We start from the raw sequence: 16,677 nt of genomic DNA, 5'->3' as shown, positions 1-16,677 counted from the left end.
TACTAGTTGACTACAAAGAGACTGAAACTTAGTTGCAAGTATAAGACTGAAAAGTTGTTTCACAATATGCACCTTGTATCACATGAATTATAAGCTTTGCATATCTGCAAACCCTAAAGTCTCTTAACCTAACTGACTTAGAAAACAAGAATGCGGAGATAGGCTATCAAAACCTGACCACAAGGAAACAGTAGCTAAATTAATATTCTTCCATGTGACATACTGAAAAAAAGCAGCCTCGTTAAGCCACTTCCAAGCAAATGGTGGTGAAAAGGCAGCTTTATGTTACTTTAAAGGATACCATTGTTGTTAAATTTCGACGCCCCAAAACCCATATACTTCCATCAGAGGAAACAATATTGGGGGAAAGATTCTAGCTCTGGAAATCTTCAGTATTAGTAAAAAAGAAGCACAATTTAACATCAAGTCTATATAGAATTTTAGCATCAATAAATATCTTTAAATATAGTGAGATTTTGCATCAAAAGGAGAGAGCATATATTTCTCATGTGCAAGACTTATAGATTTTGTTGGATCCATGTAAACTCTTAAAAGAGATTTCATTGTGGGATATTTCTTCCATATAGCTATAGCAAATCATGCCTGCACCTTAGGGATAGCTACCAGTGCCTTTAGCCTGCATGATGAAATGAACTGTAAATGTCATCCCCTTATCTGATACCTAAACAAAAGTATAAACACAAACGCCTAATGGTGTGACGAGAGAGGTTCCAGAAGAGGCTGATAGCCATAAAAGTTAAACATAACAATAGCGAACCACACATCCATGCTACAAATCAATGAGAGACTTTTGTATTTAGTTTTTTTCTTTTGAGAAGAAACACATATACAACTTATAAGTTATAACCGAGTCCGCTATAATTAGGTAAGTTTCAAGAATTCGAATCTTTTAACTGAAAGATCTCCAACCAAAGTTACAGCAGGTGCAATTTGAAGTTCACTAACCAAGTGTTTAGTAATAAGCAGCTCAACTGAATCTGATACATCGTTACCATTAACCATTACTTATAGCACGTATGCAGTTAAAACATTTCAAGAAAAGTATACCTAGCCCACAAGGCTCAAAGACTAAAAGTACATATTAAAGGTTCTTATATTTACTAAACCTAAAATTTGACCATATAGGCAAACAGCATATTCTTACAAAAGCCAAAGCTGACAACTCTAGATAACTAGCAAGGAGCACATATTCAAATATGATCCTATAACAAGGTCAAACTTTGAAAAAATATGTATTTATGATATTGAACTTCCTGAGGATGACGAATAATTTGCTATTTGGTTTGGATGAAGAACATACCACAAATTCTCCTTAATTAAGCTCTTATCAACACAATCTTTAGGGATAGCAGATCCATTTGCATTAACTGTAAACTGTGTCCGTCTTTTCTGAATTAAAAATCAGAGTATATTAGGTTAAGCATGACTATAATCTACACTAATGATAGTCAATTTCTACATAATGTAATTAGCACTAAAACCATCCTCATTTTGAAATTCATATCGATGCAGACCAGCAGCATGCATAAATATATTTAACTTTTCCAGCAAAAATAAACAATTCTGAGTCAATGCAAATTGGCAATTTGCGCGGCTGCAAGTTAGACCAACCACATGTTCAACTAATTCAGCTTCATCAACACACTGCCTTGAATGTACTTTCGGAAAATGGGTGGCAAATTTCGCCAAGACCTACACATGAAACTTGGTTTATTAGTTCGAAATTCCCATAAGATAAATCATGGCACATCATTCCATTTCTTTTCAAGTATATTGTTTCAGAAACCTCCTCTACAACAGGCCGCTTCCAACCAGAGTTGTTAACAGGGTTCTTGTACTGTGCTTGTTCCCTACACTATGTTACATTCATAACATAAAAAGAAAGCATACAAAACACAAGTTATTAGATATCTTTAAGTGGAGATAGAAGATTAAATTTAAACATGCAGATCATTTAAGGGTATAATAGTAAAAAAAATGTCTAAACCAACAAGACCTTCGCATGTCTTTCTCATTTTCTATCCTTTAGATGACAGTAAAAAGAACAAACAAAACTCATAACCTCAGTAATTATGATATGGTCAGATTCGCGGATGTGTTCTGAATGCATTCACAATGAAATGGCCATGTAGTACAAATATGTTGTGCTTATCTGGTATTAGATAAGTTTATTGATGTAGGCCCAAAGCTTATTTGTGACGTAACATATAGTGTGATGAGGATAACGATGTTGAACACTCTGAATATGATCCATCAGAGACTCATTTACAACAATGTTACACAGCCAAATATTGCAAGATCACCTACTATCTCCCAGGAGAAACTCGAGAAGAAGTTTGGGCAGTCACCGGTATTTGTAGCTTCAACACTATCAGAAGATGGTGGTGTTCTAAAGGAAGTTAGTTCCACATCACTCTTGAAAGAGGCCATTCATGTTATAAGCTGTGGTTATGAAGACAAGACGACGGAATGGGGAAAGGAAGCGAGTGGTTTAGTTTCTTGCTTTTTGTTTACTGTGACATGTTTCCAAACAAACATCTAAATGTTAACGTGCTAAACCTGGTTGGCTGGATTTACGGCTCTGTCACGGAAGATATACTGAAGGGTTTCAAGATGCACTGCCGTGGCTGCACTCAGTCTACTGCACGCCATTCTCCATTTCATAATTTTTGATGAAAAATAGGAGAATTTTGTAATTTTGCAATTATGGCCTTTTATGCATCAAGTTCCCGAAAGGCCAAAGGCTAAACCTAATCACAATATCTTATATTCATGTTCATTGAAATACCTGTTCAGACATAGCAAAGGGAATGGCCACAGTTATGGAGAGAAAACATTTTCTTCTTTCAAGTGAAGAAAAAGGATGGAAAATTGATAACAGCTTCACCACAAGAGACCAGACCTAAAAATTGAACATGCCATCAGTCAACATCTCAGTACAGAGGTATCAAAGTAACCTTAAAGTCAGCCATGCAAAAACATTACAAGGATGAAAGAATGAGCCAAATCTAATAGTCCAAAACAAACCTTATTGGATGATGAGGTAAAAACACAGAGTTGTTATACAAGGTGCACACTGGTAGAAACATCGGTCATGTGCAATAGGAGAGGGCCGAGAGGCACCATGGGATTTCAGCATGCTTAGATCATTAAGATGCTAATATATGTTCCTTCAGTTATTCGGGATTGGTATAAGAATAGGAAGTGAGACCTCATTTATGCCTGAATGCGAAGAGACTTGACTTTCATGCCCAAGACTGGAAGGTTGGATAAAGATAATGCAGGAAGACAAAAGTCGCCATAGCCCACAACAATGAGTTACCACACCCCATAGCTGAATCATGATTGGAATTCCTCGCAAGGAGAAATACCCATATCATCTCTCAACTGCAAAACTAAGTTATCCAACGTCTCAAATATCTTACACCTATTAGGATGGAACTGATCCTGAACTGTAAATGAATAACATTTCCCATCAATATGTACAATACTTTGGCCAGGGGTTTTGGCCACTTGCATGGACTTCATCTCCATGCGCATAGCAGCCACCCCACTCCACTCGTTAGACAATGCATATATATTAGCCATTTCCACATAAGGCGCTGCAGCCTGTGGCTCCAGTCGAAACAGATGACGCGCGGCGTGCTCACCAATCTCTAAGTTGTGATGAATCTTGCAAGCACTAAGCAGAGCACCCCAAATCCCCGCATCTGGTGTGAAAGGCATCTCTTGGATGAAATCCAACGCTTCTTTCAGCTTTCCTCCACGCCCAAAGAGGTCGGCCATGCAAGCATAATGATACAATCCAGGATTCAAGTGGTACTCGTTAGTCATCATGTTAAAAATCTCCCATCCTTTCTCCAACAAACCAGCATGAGTGCAGGCTTGAAGAACAGCAAGGAAAGTCACATGATTTGGTCTCACACCTGACTCCAACATTCGATCAAAATGATCCAATGCCTCTCGAGATCTCCCATTAAGCGCGAATCCAGATATGAGAGCCGTCCAAGAGACTACATTTGTCCCATCTGTGGCAAGAAACACGTTATGAGCGTGTGCCATGCTTCCACATTTCGCTTACATGTCTATCAATGCATTGCACACCATCAAATCCTTCTTTAGCCCCTTTGCAGTGGTGTAACCATCAATCCATCTCCCAACCTCAAGCCCTCCGACTTTACCACACGCTGCTATGAGATGGAAAACCGCGACAGAATCAGGCTTCTCGCCAGCAGCCTCCATCTCATGGAACAGGGATAACACCTCATCCAAATCACCCTTATCTGCATACGCGCCAATCATCACTGTCCATGTAACGCAGGACCTCACATTCATGCAGTCGAATATATACCTCGCGGAATCAATGGCACCGCACTTTGAATACATACAAACAAGGGTGTTAAGCACGGTGATATCCGCATCACACCCGATTTTAACTCCATGAGCATGAACAAGCCTCCCACACAGTGAAGAATCCGACTGCTGAGCCATCGATGATAGCAAATTAAGAATCGTGCTTGCATCAGGCCGAAATCCATCACGAAGCATCCGGATGTAAACCTTAATAGCCTTCAACCACTCTTCAAAATAAGCAAAACCAGCGATCATAGCATTCCACGAAACTACACTCAAACAATCCAAAGCAATGCCAAGAAACACCTTCTCAGCTGAGCACAAGTCGCGGCATTTCGCATAGCCAGCTATCAAAGTGTTGGCAACCAAGACGTCCTTTTCAAGCCCACATTTCATCCCAAAGCAATGAACACCGCCCAACAACATTGAATCCTTCATTCCAGACAGCAAATGAGTCAAGCCCATCAGAGTAACCGCATCCGGCACAACGCGGGCAGCCCTCATTCTATTGAACAGCAAAGAAACTCTATCAAACACACCCGCTCGAGCGAAACCCACAACCAACGCATTCCAAGAAGCTACATCACACACGGGCATTTCATCGAACATTTGCTGCGCGCAACCCAAACGACCACATTTGACGTACATGTCAACTAGTGCAGTATGCACATATACATCCCAACAGTAGGGCGTTTTAACAATGTGGGCATGGATCATCGTTGACAGTTTGAGGTCTGATAGTTTTGCGCATGCTTTTGCAACGAAAGGAAAGGTTAGATTGTCGGGATATAAATAAGATTGATTTTTCATTTGGGTGAAGAGAAGAATCGCCTTCCGAAAATAGCCACTGTAAACTGATTGCCTTATGCAGGAATTCCATGAGGCAACTGAAAATCGGTTGAGCATGTCTCAGATACGCGCCAACAATTCCATTGATTTTTGAATCGGTTCATAACAGAATGATCATCTCTCAACCGCAACGCAGCTCATCCGCAAGCTTCCAGTTTTCTTGATGAATTTCGAAGTATTTGAGGTGTGTAATATCAGTCAGAGGAGATGAGATGCTTGATGTGATTTAAATGAAAATGTTTGTTGTATGGATTGATGCAAATCAATCTACCCACACGCAAACTGGAAATTTTCATAGTTCAAAAATTTTCAACAAGTTTTAACCGCTAACAAATGAAATCTATCTATAATTATTTGTAGTATAAGGTTATGTGACGACATTTGTTTTTTCAATTTCACCTGTCATCAATTGCCCACAAATTTTAAAAATAAATATTAATGATATAGAAAGTAATTAGCATTTATGTATCGTACAATGGTCGGAAAATGTTTTTATATTTCTATATTTATATAAAATTAATACCAACTTAATTATCATATTTATAAATATAATAAAATTAATTAACTTTAATTGAATATATTTGAGATTAATATTAAATAAAAATAAAAAAATAAATAAGAGTTCACAATAATAAAAATTGATATTATGAAAAGATAAAAAAAATAAGTTAAAAATGAATATGAAAATAAAAATAAAAAATAATTAAAAAATAGATTGAGGGACGGAGGGAGTATTTGGAAAATGATTAGGGGTCCATTAGATTTAACAACAGTTAGTTAAATTTTGGAGTTAATTTAAGAATAGGTGACGGTTAATCCAACCAACGTGTATACTAATCCAAGAAATAATGGAGTTAATTAAATTTGACAACAGCTGCGTCAATTTTTAATTTAAATTAAATAAACGGAAACGAACTCAAAAATATTTTTAAAGCATAAAGGAAAAGAATAATTAAAAAATTCTTAAACACAATCCTAAATATGTGGACCACTCTTAAAATATATAATAAGGGGGCAATAGATGCATTTTGGGGAGGGAATTGCAATAAGGGGAGGGGAGGAGGTGACAAAGTGTCGCGGCGGTGGCTGGCAATTACCGGCACCAATCGACAAAGAAAATCTTACACGAGATTAACAAAATTTTACATCCCTAACAATTATATACTTTTGTCCCTAATTTAACTCTTCTAAATACTCGTGCCTAAAAGAAACATTAGAATAGAGGGAGTATTTTTTAGTGGTTTGGATTGGATTATAGTACATTTTTACATATGCCGTGTCTCATTCACGTGAGTTAGGGATGTCAATCGGGCCAGCCCACTCGGTTTCGGGCCAACCCATTCGGTTTCGGGTTATTTTCGGTTCGGGCTAGTCGGTTTTTTTATTTTTCGGGCTAAAATTTTTCGACCCTAACCCTAACCCATTCGGTTTCGGGCTGGCCCGTTCGGGCCCGCAAGTTTTATGATTTTTTTATATGTTTTTTTTATATATAAGATAATCATATTCTTTTAATAAAAATATGTCGTATTTTTAAATCAATACATTTCGCTTTATTTTAGATACAAAAATTGGTATTTTTTTAACATAAATTTACATATTATCTAACTTTAATTTCGTTTTGATAAAAATTGTATATAGATTTAATATAAATAACTGTATTTCTTTGACTTTTATATCATAGATGTTTGTTATTAACCGTTGGAAAAAATCAAAACATATTCTACAAGCATCAAAATGTTATTATTGAATTAAAAAGTAAAGTATTAAAATTTAAAAATCAATTATTAAGAATGTGTTCGGTTAATCGGGCCAACCCACTCGGTTTTCGGGCCAACCCTATCGGGCTCGGGCTATTTTCGGTTCGAGCCATTCGGGCTAAATTTTTTTCGGGCTAAAATTTTTCAGCCCTAACCCGCCTTTTTTATCGGTCTATTCGGGTCGACCCATCGGTTTCGGGCTTTTTTGACATCCCTAACGTGAGTGCATAATGTAATTGCCTTCAAACTTCAAAAGTAGGCAAAGCGCCAAAAAAATACGAATAAAAACGGTTCAGACAATACGTGCTATTAGATTTAAGACAAGCATGGTATGAAACTGCTTCTGCATCGATCAATATATGCAGAATTATAGCCTCTGTATTGTACATGGCTCTCCTCCTCAGTTTTCACTTTTCATAACTCAAAAGCCATTTTCTTCAGTAAGGGTTCCTGAAACAAAGCAATGACAAATTGACATTGCTCAATGCCTCCTACTCCCAGGCTCCCTCTTTTCAGGTTTTCCAAACCCGAATCATGCCATCAACCGAGCCACTAATCATGCAATCGTCTTTCGGATGATAACTCACGCTGGTTACCTGTCGGCCAAATATAAATAATTACCAACTAACAACTTCTCACCACTTTACCTTCTTAAACTAATGACATCCACTGCACACCCACCCCATCCAAAAACAAAGAACTGAAATTAGGAAACTTGTTGAGTGATCCTACGACAAAGTGTGTGCAGCATACCAAAAATTAAATGGCGTATAAACTGAGAATAGTCAAGTAAAAATATTAAAAATTGTATCTATGTGAAATAAATAGAGGGTATAAAAAGAGTCTAGTTGAAATCATCTTCACATTTGACAAATTGTTCACAATCCATGTATTGACTAGTAAACCAAACTTCAAAACAACATATGCTAGAAAAACAAAGTATCTCAAGAAACCTTACCACTGATGAATGAGCTCGGAAACTAGACACCACTTGTGCATCTACAAGATCCCAAAAGTAAATATAACCATCTTCTGAACCACCGGCCACATAAGCGTCTGAGTTTGTTAGGCAGCTGTCCATCTTGAATGACTGATGAAGATACAACAATATTGAGCTACTTTAATCAAGCCGAGGGCCTTCATATACTGTTTGTTGCAAGGTAAAAATCACAACAAGAAAGGTATCATAAAGTTTCAACACAAAACCTTGCAAGTATGGCCTTTATATTCTTGCAATGATTCACCGGTTGATCTGTCACACAGAGGAATCTATTTGAGAAAACAACATTTAAGACCTAAGCATTTAGATAAGTATGACCTCAGCGAAAGCATTTACCTGTCCAAAAGCCTCAAAGTAGAATCAAGACAATTGGCTAATACACAGTTGCCATCATTTGACAGGGAAATACAGTTCACGGGGTGCCCAAGATCATCAGATATTTCTCTGGTTACAGTCATGAATAGATCACTATTTAGATTGAAAACAAATCATAGATCAAATGATCCTGGATAAGCAATGAGTTCCGCATTTGAGGGGCTGGGGAGGAGAAAATGAACATACACCCTCGTAAGAAGTGTTACAACCATTTTGAAAGACACATACCTACCAATTCGCATATCAAATGTTCTAACAGTCCCATCAACACTTCCAGCAATTATCTCAGTCTTTGTTAAGCAAACAGACATGACACTGTCTGCAAAGCTGTCAATAATCTGCAGAGCCATCCCAAAATATCTGTTTGGTCAAAATAAATGACTGCAAAGTAAAACAGAATAGCAGCAAGTTTATGCACAAGGAAAATGCTTAATGCAATGAAATCTGAGGTACCCGGAGTGATCTCTGAAAGAAACAAAAGAAAATCAACCTGAATAGGCTCGGTACTCTGAGATCGACAATCCCAAGCACGCACTGAACGGTCATAGCCAGCTGAGACAACCACTGATGCATACTCGTTGAACTTCACAGCATTCACCTGGTAACAAGGAAGAGAAATGACAAGTAATTGCATTAAAGAAACCATACAATAAGCACAGCATTGTGCAAGCTTAACTCCCCCCCCCCCCCCTCTCTCAAGAAGAAACAAAGGAAATATAAGTAAGGAACTTATCTGAAAGTGTTCCATTAGAAATCACTAAAGGTCATGTTTTCAGGATTTGAGGATAGATTTGAAATCTATAGAAGCAAAGATACATATTTGTAGAATTAAATGAAGAATTTCAAATCCATCACTCAAATTTTACCGTTCTTTTCAAATACACACACATACAGTCTTCTCAACTCCTCCAGCTACTATAGTGAGCAATGGAATTCCCCAAATGATATAATATAACTGTGAATGATCGCAGAAGACAGTAGTTGTGGAGAAACACAAGGATTTGGTGAAGTTTACAATCTCAACATTTCATCAACCGAAACTCCAAAAAAGTAGATTTTACAAAATTTATTTACCTATTAAAAAATGCGATAGAGGACACCTCTACTTGCACATTTCTCCATTTCATTCAAACCCTTAATTCTCAGTCTAATCTCAGAAACCAATTCCACAACCAAAGATGCTAAATTAAACTGACCTCACTATCATGACCGCGAAATTTCCGAATAACACGACCTGTCGCCACATCCCAATAGAACACTTGCCGATCGCCTCCGCACGAACACAGCTTCGAATTATCCCTGTTTCAAAGAAAATTAAAAAAATCAACACATACACAGGGAGAGCGTGTAAGCTAAGTCAAAATCTAATGAAAACGGTAGCATAAACTTCTATAGGTTTCGTACGCTGTGACGTGGACATCGCGGACTTCACGGCCGTGCGATTTGTAGGTCTTGATGTGCAATCCACGGTGGGGATTCCAAAGGCGTATTGTGCGGTCTTTGCCGCAGCTAAGGCAATACTCACCGTTGGAGTTGAAGCGCGCCGCCAGAACCGCCCCTTCGTGCCCCTGGAGCACGTTAGCCTCCGTACATGGTAGACTCTCCGCGCTCATAGTTAGGTTTCCTAGCTTTGGTTTGGTTTACACCTTACACCGAGGTTGAAGGCAGACTGCTATCGTAGGCTGGTGGGGGTGTGTTGCAGAGTCATGGAAAACCAGGCTGGACTTGGTTTTTGGGCCTTTATTCTTGTTAGTCAACAATAACAATAACAATAACAATAATAGATAGTAGTGAATTATTTGTAATTGAGTTAAAAATTTAAAAGTCAATAATTTTTACACTAAAAAAGTATCAATACACTCATAAAAAAAAGTAACTAAAATAAATTCGAGAACATATACTATAATTCTGTCCATGATCCTTAATTTCTTCTATGTTTCTGTTACCAAAATATTTGCCATATTTTACGTTAATTTATTTTCAATGTCTTGATGTTTCACATTTACTCTACTATTTTATTTCTTGAGACAAAATTGAAATATCATAAACTAAAAGCTGAATTTCATATTTAATTGCAAATTGAAATCCTACGAACTCAAATGTTCTCTAAATTAAGATATATTAGTTTAGTTACTTTCTAGGAAACTGCTAATTGACATCAATTCTGAATTAAGAGCATCACTTTTTTTTGAAGCGTAAGAGCATCACTTTTAGGCATTAATAAATGTTTGGTACCTGTACCTTTACAAAACTGCAAGTTCATAGTTACCATGCTTCAAATTTATCAATCAAAAGTTGCGACATGCCATAAATATCACCAAGTTTTTAGCTTAGACCATACAGATGCCCATTTACTGATGCACCTAATTAGTTAATCTCCAACAGAAATATCGATAAATTCAGTAGCTATAACAGCAGAGCCAATAAAGTATTTGAACCCATCCAACTCGGTAACATAAAGAAAAGGGGATATGAAGTGGAAACACCAGAAAATAATCTGTTGACATAACTAAAAAGGAGGGTGAGAGAATTGGGAGAACTTACAGTTGAAGTGAGAATAGGAGTGGGCGACTGCGACACAGCGGCCGGCAAGCAGCGGTTCTGGACCAGGCACCTAGAACTCCTCCTTTTCAATCTGTAAATTAAGAAATATATGAATTATTTAATGAGATGTTTATTATTATAATTCAGAAATATATGAATAAGCTGTGATAATTTTCATCAACAATAACTATTTTGTTTCACGTTTTATATGCATGCTTGTCTGAGTTGTCTCTATACATTTTCAGAATTCCCTTCAACGTGCATAAACTGCAATTGTATTGGTAAAACACACACACAAATGACTGGTTATTATTACCAAACAATTAGTAACCCCAGGAGCCAAGTCATACAATTGTGAAAAGAAACATCCATCTGATGAAGATATGGCTACACCAACATTGCTGCGAAAAATAAATAATTGGAAACATTATATTTTCAATTACATGTGGGACTCGAGCCAAATAATCAAAACAACTACATTCTGTTTCCACTAAATTTTCAAGATCTTTCCTTTCCAAATTGTTTTACGAGATTGTGAGTATCTTTACATAATACAAGCATAAATGATTGGCTGAAAAAATAATTACAGGAAAAATATAATATATGGAAAAAGATCACCTCAGGATGTGAGATGAATCTCAAGAATCAATGATGTTTTTTCCACCCTGTAAGAGTTAGATAGACTACTAAAATCTTAACGGTGCAGCATCATACCCGTGGAATCCTTAGCAACTCAAGGCACATGCGTTCAAGGTGCTAAGAATTACAGTGGAGTACAAACTGGAACTCATTCAAGTGCATAAAGGAGGAGGGAATTTCTCCTTCATGCGATTAATAAGCTTAAATTTTTCTTCCACTGCTGAAAAGATCCATTTTTGTAATGCAGTTGATGAGAGATGAGACCCAAACTTTGTGAAAACTAACTATAACACAGTCATGATTTAGGAAGCGCATTCCGGAGCCAAAAATTTGTTTACGACATTCCCTAATAATTTCTCCAATCACCAAATCGTATCTGATATACTCCCTCCATCCCAATAATGTTGTCCCCTTTCTTTTGGGCACGGAGATTAAGGAGTGTGAAATTAGTGTGGTAAAATAGAAGGTCCCACATGTTCAAGAAAAAGTAAGTATAGCTTAACCCCTTCCCAAACATGTGTCTCTCTCTCTCGGCGGCCGGCGACACCAAACACTAAGCAGAAGCTGCGCGGCCGGCGAGAAACATGAATTCAAGGAACGCAGCAAATTCAGCAAATTCATAGCTTTAACCTCTTCCTAATTCGTGTGTTGAGAAACATGAATTCAACAAAAAATAAATTCAAGAAACGCAACAAATTCAGCAAATTCAGCAGCAGGATTTTTTATTTCCGGCGAGAAACATGAATTCAACAAAAATAAATTCAAGGAGAACTAATCAACACTCTGCAAATTCAGTAAACAAGAAAAAGAAAACCAATTCAAGAAATGCAGCAAATTCAAGAACAGAAAAACAAAATCCCTAATTTATATTCCCTTCTATCCCTCTTCTTTAGTTCCTAAATTCCAGACAAGATTCGCCACTCACCACCACTTCTGAGAAAAATAGAGTAGGAGAGGCGAAGCACCATGAATGGTGGAGGAGAGAAGAGGCGACTTGACGGCGAGAGGCGGCGTGAGAAGAGGGGCAAGAGGCGGAGGGCGCTCTCCGCTGTCACTACAACGAGTCCGACAAGCCCTAATTTCTGGGGGAGCGGATTTACAGAGGGGGAAGGGGGGAGGCGGCGGCGGCGGCGGAACAGATGGGGAAGAGGGAGGCGGCGCCCGCGGAACAGAGGGGAAGCGGATTTACAGATGGGGAAGGTGGGAGGCGGCGCCGGTGGAACAGAGGGGAAGCAGATTTACAGATGGGGAAGGTGGGAGGCGGCGCCGGCGGAACAGAGGGGCAGCGGCGCCGGTGGATTTGCAGAGGGAAATGGTGGAGTGAATTTAGAGAGGGAGAATGGGGGAGATGGTAGGGAGAGAGCAAGAGCGAGTAGATGTGATTTAGTGGGGGAAGTTTAATTAGAATCATGTTCAAGTGAGAGTTAATTAGTCTTAAAATTTACCTAAAAAGGAAATAGCACAAGATTATTGGGACAATCCAAAAAAGAAAGTGGGACAAGATTATTGGGACGGATGGAGTATAAATTAGGGCTTAGTAAGTCACTACCATATCGGAAATATCTATCTATCTATCTATCTATACTAATATTAAAGCAAGGTTTTCAGCTGCCAATTTTTTCCGTCGAGTCACACTTCCTTTAATATACTAAATAATTTGGATCAATTTATCTGTTGGGTAATAGGTTCAGTGCACGTTTGGCTCCAATTTATGGAGCCCAAATTTGAATTTTGAATATGCTAAGGCAGATTTACCATCTATAAATAGCAGCTATAAATATGAATTCTTCACTTCTACATCTCAGCTCCCACATTTCAAATTGCAGTCGATTTACCTGCTATTAGGCGTTGGGTTGGGGAGGTGTCGGCAGAGCTGCTAAAGAGTCGCCGGACGGATGGGCCGAGGCCGGAGGAAGCAGGACAACGAAAACTGATAGGCTGCACAGTGAGGCGGAACACGGCGCAGGCTGTTTCTGTAGATATTTCGAGACGGACGACGACAAACGGAAGAGGCGAGCGGCCGAAAACACAGAGAGAGATTGAAGGAAAGACGAATAAAAAAAGAGATAGTCTTTTTATTATTACTACCGAAAATTTTATTGTTACAATGTTAATTATAAATTTTAATTTCTTCCTTTTTCTTCTCATTTTATAGATAGGGCACATTATTCTCATTTTCATGTAATTATATCTAGGAGAAAATATGCAATATAAATCTTTAACGAAAGATCATGAAATGAACTTTAATTTATTAGTTTTACTATTGCAATATTATTTATAAATTTTAATTTCTTCCTTTTTATTCTCATATTATAGATAGAACACATTATTCTCATTTTCATGTAATTATATCTAGGATAAAATGTCAATATAAATCTTTAGCGAATTATCATGAAATGAACCGGAGTATAATTTACTATATGATATATACCAAAATTGGATTTAAAATGAGCAAATTGCGATAGTTTAAAGTTGTAACGTATTAAATAATTTATATTTTTAAACAATGATATTTTTCTTGAAATTACAAACCGTATTTCATATATTTTTCAATTTCATTTTTTCTTGATTATAATATTTTAACTTTTCAAATTATGCATATTTATCTGTTTTATATTAAAAAAATTATTTATAGGATGTTACACAACTATTATAAAATTATAGTGTAGTATGTATGTATCTTAATTTATTTTAAGAAATTATTGCTCAATAATACTCCTTCCGTCCACGAAAGAATATCCTAGGAGGGAGTGATACAAGTTTTAAAAAAAAGTTGTTAAGTGTGAGAAAAGATTGTTGAGTGTATTGGAAGTGGTGAAAAGATGTTATAATTAGTATTAGAGTTGTGAAAAGTAAAAAGTGATGAGGCTTTTCTCGAACACCTGGTACTCTCTGTTTGGTTTGCAGTTTTGTGTTCGGTTTGATGGGGCTTCTTTGCGCCCCTTTTGTTGGCAGCAGTTTTTGGGGGCGGCGACGTGAGTTGTTGGTGTCTTGGTCACGTCATTGCTGGAGTCGGTTTTTGGTTTTTGTTTTAGCTTTGTCTTTTTAGTTGTCCCCTCCCTTGGGGATTTTTTTTTATTTTCTTGTGTTTTCTTTGTTTGGTTGGTTGAGCTGGGTCGGTTTGGGGACGATGGTTAGGCCGGAGTTCTTGAAACTAACCTTCCCGCTCTTCTTTCCTTTTCTTTTTGCTTTCGTTTAGAAGAGTACTCTTTTTCCCTTCTACGATTTTTTCTATTGGGTTTTCCGTAAAAGGGTTTTAATGAGACTCGGCCCTTAGTCTGCTTCTTTTGTGCTTTCAAGGGTTTCTTAGGTTTTTCTTTTCTTTTTATATATGATCGCATTTTAATATAATTGAATAATGTCAATTACAAACAGTGTCATTTGTATAACTGAATAGTATCATTTACACAATTTGGATCAGGATGCGAGTTTGGATTAGCATGCGGGTCAAGATCTGGGTACGGGTCAACCCGGGTGTACGTACTACACCCGAGTGTGCATGAGATTTTGTGTTTTTTCAATTAACATTTTATTAAAATTAAAGATATTTCTCCTTTGCTTTTGTAATTAAATTTTGTATATATGTAAAATTCTACAAATTTTGATATCGTGTATCGCACATATATGACACTAGTTAGTTAATCCAAATTCGCCACCAATAATTACGGACAGTGGCGGATCCATAATTTAATATTTGGGCGGATCCATAATTTAATATTTGGGGGTGCGTTATACAAACGTAAACTAGCACATTCTGTAACATTTACTTTAAAAATCATAAATCAATTTTTTCTCCTCTAATGACACACTACAAGTACTTTGAACCACCCAAATTCATAGCACTTTCTTGAAGATGTAGTAGTACTTATTTTTTTAGATCTAATTTAGATGAAGAAGGTGTAGTAGTAGCTAATAATTGAATGAAAGAGATTGAGGTAGAGTCGTAGAGATAAACGTGCATGGATATGGGTGGGAGGATGAGAAGATTTTTCTCTAAAATTTTCAGCTAGTTGTTCTACGAATGGGAGATACAGATAGAAAAAATAAAAGAAAATTTTCAATTTTTATATATACTAATTTTCTTTTCATACAAAATTTGAGGTATAGTTGTACTCTCTTTGTTCTATACTAGATCCGCCCCTAATTACGAATTAATAAGCAATATCTTGAATTTGAATCGAAGCAAAACGAAAAGGGAGAAAATAACTTAATAATAAGCGACGATTTCAAATTTTCAATAACAAATTTGAGGTATAGTTGTACCCTCTTTGTTTTATACTAGATGTTTAAGAAGTGTAGGTTCTTATTTTGTAAACTGTACAACATAAAATATTTTATGCTTATATATTATTAAAATAATTAAATTTTAAATATAAAAATTACTTTAAAATAATAATTATTTTTTTTAAAAATAATACTCAATGCACGGCCAAAAAACTATTATCTTATTAAATGAAAAAACTCAGATCTTGTGGATCAATTACTTTCAATTGGATATGCAAGAAGTTCACAAAAAATGTAGATATTCTCTTCGAACAATGTTGACATGGATAAATCAAATGCAAAGTCCTAGTGTATTATTATTATTATTATTATTATGTGGAGCCCCTACATAAGCATGTACTACTACAAGAAACGGAATATAACTCAACACAATACGCAGTGCTATGTGAATTGTGATTATTAGAGTACCCCATCTGCATTATTTATTAAAGGGCGAAGGTGCAGATAAGCCTCTGAACTAGACTAGACTAGACTCCCCAAGAGCCTTTAGCCTCCCATATTCGGTCAAAGCGCGTTAACCTCCCTGAACTCCTCAAAGAAAGGTGCAAATAGGTCCACGAGTTAAACGGCGCATAAACGCCGTCTTTTTTATTTTTTATTTTTTTTTCAAGCGGGCCCGACACTCCACTCACAGCCCCCCCTCTTCTTCTCCGGTAGGGTAGACAGCGCCGGCCGCCGCCGCCCTGACTTCTTTCTCTCTCGCCTATGCTCTCTCCCTCAAGCTGCCACACGACACACACACACACAAACTGGAAACGCACACCACTCATCCCCTTCCTCTGGCAGACGACAGCAGCAGGCGGAGCCAAACGTCGCCACGTGCCCGACTCCGACAGTTGCAGAGAGCCGCAACCC

The 16,677-nt window shown here is 37.2% G+C and overlaps 3 protein-coding genes across 17 annotated transcripts in view; all 3 read right to left on the bottom strand.

The window, feature by feature from the left end:
- Nucleotides 1–16,677, bottom strand: part of LOC131021689 (crossover junction endonuclease EME1B-like) — a 45,744-nt gene that overhangs the window by 1,009 nt on the left and 28,058 nt on the right. The window lies entirely within an intron of this gene.
- Nucleotides 517–5,576, bottom strand: LOC131021688 (pentatricopeptide repeat-containing protein At4g19191, mitochondrial-like). The gene is given in 4 exon segments (XM_057950940.1): nt 517–637; nt 1,322–1,871; nt 2,810–2,923; nt 3,049–5,576. A coding segment is annotated over 1 exon segment (1,920 nt). The 5' UTR covers nt 5,281–5,576; the 3' UTR covers nt 517–637; nt 1,322–1,871; nt 2,810–2,923; nt 3,049–3,360.
- On the bottom strand, nt 7,229–12,949 carry LOC131021692 (uncharacterized). Of its 15 annotated transcripts, none has more exons than XM_057950950.1 (11): nt 12,464–12,928; nt 11,216–11,300; nt 10,900–10,990; nt 9,760–10,100; nt 9,552–9,654; nt 8,846–8,953; nt 8,584–8,693; nt 8,317–8,424; nt 8,187–8,232; nt 7,939–8,070; nt 7,229–7,576 (listed from the first exon to the last, which is right to left on the bottom strand). In XM_057950950.1, the coding sequence occupies exons 4-11, from the start codon at nt 9,966–9,968 to the stop codon at nt 7,493–7,495; spliced, it is 900 nt and encodes a 299-aa protein (XP_057806933.1). In that variant the 5' UTR covers nt 9,969–10,100; nt 10,900–10,990; nt 11,216–11,300; nt 12,464–12,928; the 3' UTR covers nt 7,229–7,492. The 15 variants fall into 15 exon arrangements, with proteins under 15 accessions (XP_057806933.1, XP_057806936.1, XP_057806942.1 ...); XM_057950953.1 differs by having other exon boundaries at nt 9,760–10,093; XM_057950959.1 differs by having other exon boundaries at nt 9,760–10,079.

This window comes from Salvia miltiorrhiza, chromosome 4 (assembly GCF_028751815.1).
Source record: "Salvia miltiorrhiza cultivar Shanhuang (shh) chromosome 4, IMPLAD_Smil_shh, whole genome shotgun sequence".
Classification (NCBI taxonomy): Eukaryota; Viridiplantae; Streptophyta; class Magnoliopsida; order Lamiales; family Lamiaceae; genus Salvia; species Salvia miltiorrhiza.
This window is presented reverse-complemented; position numbering and strand designations above follow the sequence as displayed.

Bases quoted from the DNA above. Each gene is read 5' to 3' on its own strand.
- LOC131021692 (XM_057950949.1), bottom strand. From the start codon at position 9,968: ATGAGCGCGGAGAGTCTACCATGTACGGAGGCTAACGTGCTCCAGGGG. The intron at 9,655-9,759 runs GTACGAAACCTA...TCTTTGAAACAG, and splicing joins CGCGATGTCCACGTCACAGC to GGATAATTCGAAGCTGTGTT. The intron at 8,694-8,845 runs GTTGATTTTCTT...ATGGCTCTGCAG, and splicing joins AGAGTACCGAGCCTATTCAG to ATTATTGACAGCTTTGCAGA.